Source organism: Prionailurus bengalensis, chromosome B4 (genome assembly GCF_016509475.1).
Source record: "Prionailurus bengalensis isolate Pbe53 chromosome B4, Fcat_Pben_1.1_paternal_pri, whole genome shotgun sequence".
Classification (NCBI taxonomy): domain Eukaryota; kingdom Metazoa; phylum Chordata; class Mammalia; order Carnivora; family Felidae; genus Prionailurus; species Prionailurus bengalensis.
The window spans coordinates 42,748,810-42,756,940 of record NC_057358.1 but is presented as its reverse complement, the minus strand read 5'-3'; the positions used below and the strand labels follow the sequence as shown (position 1 = coordinate 42,756,940).

The 8,131-nt window shown below is 40.4% G+C and overlaps 1 protein-coding gene and 1 pseudogene across 1 annotated transcript; both read left to right on the top strand.

Annotated features, from left to right (window-relative positions):
• Positions 1-913: 913 nt before the first annotated feature.
• Positions 914-7,111, top strand: NANOGNB (NANOG neighbor homeobox). The gene is made up of 4 exons (XM_043564243.1): positions 914-974; positions 5,547-5,860; positions 5,971-6,050; positions 7,105-7,111. The coding sequence occupies exons 1-4, from the start codon at positions 914-916 to the stop codon at positions 7,109-7,111; spliced, it is 462 nt and encodes a 153-aa protein (XP_043420178.1).
• Positions 7,112-7,615: 504 nt separating this feature from the next.
• Positions 7,616-8,045, top strand: LOC122472929 (annotated as a pseudogene).
• The last annotated feature ends 86 nt before the right edge of the window (positions 8,046-8,131 follow it).

The window sequence follows — 8,131 nt, the reverse complement described above, 5'->3', positions numbered from 1 at the left end:
CGTTTGCTTGAGAGATCACAACGTGGGAAAACAATGCTTTCAGATATATTGAAATTAGGAGTCATTGTAACCAATCCCGTACTAGTGGTCACTCAAATTTTAGGCATAAAAAAAATTCTCTGTATTTTATTTATTGGTTTATTTTCATAGCAAGCATGCTACTTGGACATATTTTTATTCTCTAATAATTCTTTTTTATTTTCTGTATTTTGAACAAAAACAGAGCAATGAGGTTCAAGTTGTGAACTCCGTAAGTTTAATGATTTTTTTTTTTTTTTCAAATTAAAAACATGCTGGGGGTACCTGGGTGGCTCAGCTGGCTAAGCGTCCAACTTTGGCTCAGGTCAAGATCTCGCCGTTCGTGAGTTGGAGACCCGCATTGGGCTCTGTGCTGATGGCTCAGAGCCTGGAGCCTGCTTCCGATTCTGTGTCTCCCTCCCTCTCTGCCCCTCCCCACTTCATGCTCTATGTCTCTCTCTCAAGAATAAATAAACATTAAAAAAAAAATTTTTTTTTTCAACGTTTATTTATTTTGGGGACAGAGAGAGACAGAGCATGAACGGGAGAGGGGCAGAGAGAGAGGGAGACACAGAATCGGAAACAGGCTCCAGGCTCTGAGCCATCAGCCCAGAGCCCGACGCGGGGCTCGAACTCACGGACCGCGAGATCGTGACCTGGCTGAAGTCGGACGCTTAACCGACTGCGCCACCCAGGCGCCCCCAAAATTTTTTTTTTTTAAGAAACATTCTGAGAAACAGCAAATGCAGTCATTTATTTATAAGAACTTTTGAGTGTGTTCCTACAACAATACACTTTTTATCTCTTTCAGGACTTCTCTTAGATAAAATTGTCTGGGGCTGAGAATTGTTTTATCTCTAAACATCAAGCAGAGCATCTAGGAGACAAAACAATCATGAGCCTACATCAGCGAGGGCTGGAAGCTGATGACAACTTCACAAAATCGACAAGTTGGAGTAAGTACAAATTAAGTAGAAATCAAATAATAAGCAAATCATTCCTTATCATTTATTCCATTCTTAATCATTCTTGTGCCTATAAGCAAATCATAGAAAGTCATTACTGGGGCGCCAGGATGGCTCAGTCGGTTAAGCGTCAGACTCTTGATTTCAGTTCAGGTCGTGATCTCGCAGTTCGTGGGTTTGAGCCCTGTACCGGGCTGTGCACTGACAGTGCGGAGCCTGCTTGGGATTCTTTCTTCCTCCCTCTCTCTGTCCCTCCTCTGTTTGTGGTCCCTCTCTCTCTTTCTCTCAAAATAAATAAACAAACAAAAAAAAACCGTCAGCATTCTCCCATTGATGAGCATTAGTTTAAAAAAAATTACATGGGGCGCCTAGGTGGCTCAGTCGGTTGAGCGTCCGACTTCAGCTCAGGTCACGATCTCAGGGTCCGTGAGTTCGAGCCCCACGTCGGGCTCTGGGCTGATGGCTCAGAGCCTGGAGCCTGCTTCTGATTCTGTGTCTCCCTCTCTCTCTCTGCCCCTCCCCCATTCATGCTCTGTCTCTCTCTGTCTCAAAAATAAATAAATGTTAAAAAAGAACAAATTTTAAAAAAATGAAAATAAAATAAAATAAATTACACTACTGGGGCACCCAGCTGGCTCAGTCAATGGAGAATGCGACTCTTGATCTTGGGATTGTGAGTGTGAGCCCTACTTTGGATGGAAAGATTACTCAAAAATTTTTAAATCATTAAAAAAAATAGCATTACCTATAATACACAATCCTTTTACCATAAGGATGCTACAATAAACATCTTTTTACATACAATTTTATGCTAAGGAGCAAGTATTTCTTGAATTTGCTGGATCAAAGTCTGTACATTTTACGCCTTGTCAGGTACTTCCAAATTCCTTTCAAAAAGATTTTTACTGGTTTGGACTCTCACCAACAGGGTATAAGAGATGTCATTTGAATATATGTTTTTCTCACGTAGTTTTAGGAAGAACTTAAATCCAACCAAAGTAAAAGGGATGAGCCTATGACTAATGATTGATTTAGGTTTTTAACTATTACCGTATAAAAAAGGAGGTTAGGGGCACCTGGGTGGCTCAGTTAGTTGAGCGTCCAACTTTGGTTTAGGTCGTGATCTTGTGGTTTGTGAGTTCGAGCTCCACATCAGGCTCACTGCCGGGAGCCTGCTTTGGATCCTCTGTCTCCCTCTTTCCCTGTCCCTCCCCTACTTGTGCTCTCTCTTTCTCTCTCTCTCTCTCTCAAAAATAAATAAAACATTTGGGGCGCCTGGGTGGCGCAGTCGGTTAAGCGTCCGACTTCAGCCAGGTCACAATCTTGCGGTCCGTGAGTTCGAGCCCCGCGTCGGGCTCTGGGCCGATGGCTCAGAGCCTGGAGCCTGTTTCAGATTCTGTGTCTCCCTCTCTCTCTGCCCCTCCCCTGTTCATGCTCTGTCTCTCTCTGTCCCAAAAATAAATAAAACGTTGAAAAAAAAAATTGTTTTTTAAATAAATAAATAAAACATTACAAAATATGTAATGCTTGAAATATGCAAAAACATATTTGATATATACTTAATTTATAAGGAAATTAATGACATGAACACGAAAGGACCAACCAACAAAAAACAATATATTTTATAAAACTGTATATTAATATATACTATGTATTAAATAATAGAGTAATGTAACATTTACCAATATAAGTATAGCATTACCCCTACATTTCATCTACTCATATGTATGTCTCCTCTATCCTATGCTGTTTTTCCAACCATCTCCCTGAATTACATTATTGCCCTAGTTTTATAGTTTTTATCACATATTTATGCACCCTTCAATAATATTATGTGTTTTTTGAGCTTTAAAAAAATATTAATTACTATGTACTTTTGAGACTTGTTTTACTCAAAATTATGTTTCTAAAATTAACTGGTTGAATGTGGCTTTAATTCATTAACTTCATTCTGATAATGGACACTGGATTATTTCCACTTCTGTTTTTTAAGTCAATGCTATTACATTATTTTTTTAATTTTTTTTTTACATTTATTCATTTTTGAGAGACAGAGACAGAGCACAAGCGGGGGAGGGGCAGAGAGAGAGGGAGACACAGAATCCGAAGCAGGGTCCAGGCTCTGAGCTGTCAGTACAGAGCCCTATGTGGGGCTTGAACACCCCAACTGTGAGATCATGACCTGAGCCGAAGTTAGACAGTCAACTGACTGAGCCACTCAGGTGCCCTGAGAATGTATACTTTTCTAAAAATGTGTTAAATTGTTTCCTAAGCAACTCGGATTTATGCACTTTCACCCAAAATATACAAATGTTCCTTTAAAAAAAAGTTTTCGGGAGCACCTGGTGGCTCAGTTGGTTAAGCACCGACTTTGGTTCAGGTCATGATCTTCTGGTTCGTGAGTTCAAGCCCTCCCTCGGGCTCTGTGCTGACAGCTCAGAGCCTGGAACCTGCTTCCGATTCTGTGTCTCCCTTTCTCTCTGCCCCTCCCCTGCTTGCTCTGTTTCTCTCTCTCTCAAAAATGAATAAACATTAAAAAAATTTTTTTAAGTTTTGTCAATCCACCACTAACACTTGGTATTATTAGATTTCTTCATTTCTGCCTCTCATGTGGGTACAAAATGACATTTCATTCTTATCTTCGTCTTGATCATTATTGAGGTTAAAATTCTTTCTAAAATAGTGGCCATTTAGAGCTATTCTGGCTATTCTGACTCTTGCCCCCACTCTTTTTTTTTTTTTTTCTGTTGGATTGCTTTTCTTTTACTTATTAATTAATGGGAATTCTTAGTATATTGTAGACACCAATAATTTGTCAGTTATCTGTTACAAAAAATTTCCCTAGATATATGGCTTTTCATGTTATTTCTGAGATCTTTGGTGAATAGCAGTTTCTTATAAATTTTTTTTAATGTTTATTTATTTCGAGGGAGGGAAAGATAGAGGGCGAGCAGGGGAGGGGCAGAGAGAGGGCGATACAGAATCCGAAGAAGGCTGGGGGCTCTGAGCTGTCAGCACAGAGCCCGATATGGGGCTCGAACTCACGAACCGCGAGATCATGACCTGAGCTGAAGTTGGATGCTAAACTGACTGAGCCACCCAGGTGCCCCAGCAGTTACAATTTTTAATATAAATTTTATCAATCTTTTCTAGCAGTATTTATTAAATAGCTTATTACTGACCTATAGTTCTCCTCTATCATATATCAACTTTTGATTATATCCATGGATCTGTTTCTAGACTTCCTTTCAGTTCCAGGAGTTAAATGGTCCATCTGTACAATAATACTTTACTGTCTTAATTACTATTGCTTTCTATTATGTTTCTAATTATGTTCTTTTTCTTATGTGTCTTTGTTATGTTTTTTTTAAGTTTACCTATTTATCTGAGAGAGGGAGTGAGAAAGAGAATGCGTAAGGGAGGGAGGGGCAGAGAGAGAGTAGAGAGAGAGAACCCCAAGCAAGCTCCATCCTACCAGTGCAGAGCCCAATCCAGGGCTCGAACTCACGAACCATGAGATCATGACTTGAGTCAAAATCAATAGTCAAACACTTAACCTACTATGCCACCCAGGCACCCCCAGAAAATGCAATTCTTGATCACAGGGTCGGGAGTTCAAGCCCCACATTGAGTGTAGAGCTTACTTAAAATAATCATAATCATTATCATTATCAATAATAACAATCCTAGGGGGGCACCTGCATGGCTCAGTCGGTTAAGCGTCCAGCTTCGGCTCAGGTCATGACCTCATGGTTCGTGAGTTTGAGCCCCGCACCTGGCTCTCTGCTGACAGCTCAGAGCCTGGAGCCTGCTTCAAATTCTGTGTCTCCTCCCCCTCTCTCTGCCCCTCCCCTGCTTGTGCTCTGTCTCACTCTCTCTCTGTCAAGAATAAATAAACATTAAAAATGTTTTTAAAAATAATAACAATAACAATCCTAGGAAAACCAAAACATAATGAACAAATTTCTAAAAACTGTATATTTTACCAAAACTCTCATAAGAGGAAATAAAAAACCTGAATAGTCCTTTAAATAAGGTCATTCATAACTTATTTATATCAAGATAACTTATTTTTTAACAGAACAAAGGGATTGTTAATTTCAATACCTAGCCGCTTTCCATGCTCTGTCAATATTTAAATCCAAAAGGAAATTATTAAAAAAAATTTTAATGTTTATTCATTTTTGAAAGAGAGAGCATGAGTGGGGGAGGGACAGAGAGAGAGACACACACAGAATCTGAAGCAAGCTCCAGGCTCTGAGCTGCCAGCACAGAGCCCAATGCAGGGCTCGAACTCATGGACCCTGAGATCATGATATGAGCCAAAGTCGGACACTTAACCAACTGAGCCACCCAGGCACCGCCGAAAGTAAATCATTTTTAAAATGATATTTTCACGAAAATCGTCACTGATTTTCATAACTTGACTTTTTCTTTTCTCTCTTTTTTCCAACAATGTACAACACTCATACTTTATGAAAATCAAATATATAGTCTCATGCTGAAGAATGTTGACTATGATCTAAAAGTCAAATTTAGCTGCAGTTTGATTTTATTTCACAGATTTTGCTATACAGAAAGAACCAGATGTGCTTTGTGATCAAAACCCGGAACAATCAAATAGGAACCATAGTGACGATGAACGAAAGGGAAAGAAAAAATGGAAAGAAAGAGAAGCGGAAGAAAAAAAGGAGGAACTAGAAGAGAAACTGGAAGAACAAGAAATGGAAGAAGAAAATGAAGAACAACATCCCCAGGAAAGATTAGTCAGTAAGCCCCTCATGGACACTCTCTGGGCAACATTTAAGTTAAACAAATGCCCCACAATGGGAGATAGCCGATCACTTGCATTTGAATTTAATATGACAGTAAAACAGGTATGACAACATATTTCTTCATTGACAGAGTCACCTGTGGAGTATTTTTACCCAGACAGGCCAATACCTTATTCCTTGATTCATCACCTCCCCACCTTATTTTTTTGCAGATAAAGCAGTGGTTTCATAAAAGGAGGAAGAAATACAATAAAGTGATGTACAAGAGGAAACATAAGAAGAGACCTAAGAGGTAAGAATGTGTTATATGTAGACTACTTGGTTGTAAGGAAGTAAAAAAAAAGGAATTTATTGACTTTTAGAGACAGATTGTGTTTCCATAGTTATTGGATTTCCCATAAACTTTTCATGTTCCACCGTTTCCCACTTGGTTCCGACTACAGGGTTGAATATTGGATGTCATGAGAGGTCAGATTGCCGCCAGATATGGCCCAAGGACATGATCATAGTAAACTAGAACTTCCAGATTATAAATAATGGAAGATAAAAGGGACACCATTAGAAACGGTCCAGAACAAGGGCTAAGGGATCCATTGGGCCGCAATGAAACTTGGAGATACATGGGTGGCTTTGCAAACAATGTTTCCTTTGCTGGTGCATTATTACGAGGATTCAAATAGGGATTTGCTGCATTTGTGGTAGCTGTAGGGGCTGAATATGACCTGGAGTCCCAGAATAAAGATAAGAAGCATTACTGAAGATAATACCTGGAAGCATCTTAAAGGCTTCTTATCCCTGTTATAAAAATAAGATTTCTTCAATGTAGCCTACTCATTTGTGTGTTTTCCACTAAAGAATACTAATAAGATTTAATAAAGTAAGAATACATGTAAAAAAAAAAAAGGCGGAGGAGGGGAGAGTGCCTGGGTGGCTTAGTTGGTTAAGCATCTAATTCTTGGTTTCAGCTCAGGTCATGATCTCAGGTTTCCTGAGATCCTGCCCTGAGTTGGGCTCCATGCTAACAACACGGAGCCTGCTTGGGATTTCTCTCCCCTCCTCCTCCCTCCTCCCCCCATCTCTGCCCCTCCCCTGCTCGTGCTCTCTAGTTCTCTCTCTCAACATAAATAAACTTAAAAAAAAAAAAAATTTTTTTCACGTTCCAGCCAGTGACACAGAGAATCATTGATTGTCCCTTGTCCTATTTGTTATTCTCCTCAACACACAAAAATGTATATGCATACGCTGCATTTGCAATGGAGTCATATTATCAAATATACAACTATGGCCATTAAACGTTTATTGATCACACTATAGAATTAATAATTTTGTCTTTTTTTGTTCCTTAGATGCTGAATATTTAGGACGCTTGCCTTTTCTGTGTTACCTATTGGCAGAACGTCATGAGAGGAAAAACTTAAGAACAACATCAACATTTTTCAAAGTATTAGACTAGCTTGTATATAGAATTTTTATGTATTATTTATGTAGATGTATGTAGACAATTTTTAATGTATTACCTCACTTGATCATCACCCTACACCATAAATGAGCAATCTGAATGGCTGGGAAATAATGTGATTTTATCGAGGCGCCTGGGTGGCTCAGTCGGTTGAATGTCTGACTTCTGGCTCAGATCATCATGTCGCAGTCCGTGAGTTCAAGCCCTGCGTCGGGCTCTGTGCTGACAGCTCAGAGCCTGGATCCTGCTTCAGATTCTGTGCCTCCCTCTCTCTGCCCCTCTCCCACTCCCGGTCTGTCTCTCTCTCTCTCAAAAATAAACATTAAAAAAAAATTAATGTGATTTTATCAACAAGTACCAGTTTCTCTCTTTTTCTTCAGCCCACCTCTGAAGTTGCTATGGGCCACTGCTCCGCCCAGTGTTACTGATATTGTAAGAACAAGTCGTGTTTAAAGTCCCCTTTCTGCAGAGGCGCCCGATGCTAAAATCCGAATCTTTGACCGGAAGTGGAAGAAGACAAAAGTGGATGAGTTCCCACTGTAAGGCCGCATGGGGTCAGATGAATATGAGAAGCTCTCCTCTGCAGCCCCGAAGGCTGCCCTTATTTGTGCCAACAGGTACATGGTGAAAAGCCAACACATCCACGTTTGGCTCCTCTCTTCTCCATCATCCCCGTCAACACGATGTTTCCTGCATTGGGGCTGACAAACTCCAGACGGGTATGTTGGGTGCTTTTGGGCAGCCCCAGGGCACGGTGACCAGGGTCCACACTGGCCAAGTCATCGTGTCCATCTGTACCAAGTTGCAGAACAAGAAGCATGTGATTGAGGTCCTAGGAAGGGCCAAGTTCAAGTCTCTAGGGATGCGGGGTCACACGCATCCCTAATCGTGGCTCCCTGAACAAATGGTGAGCT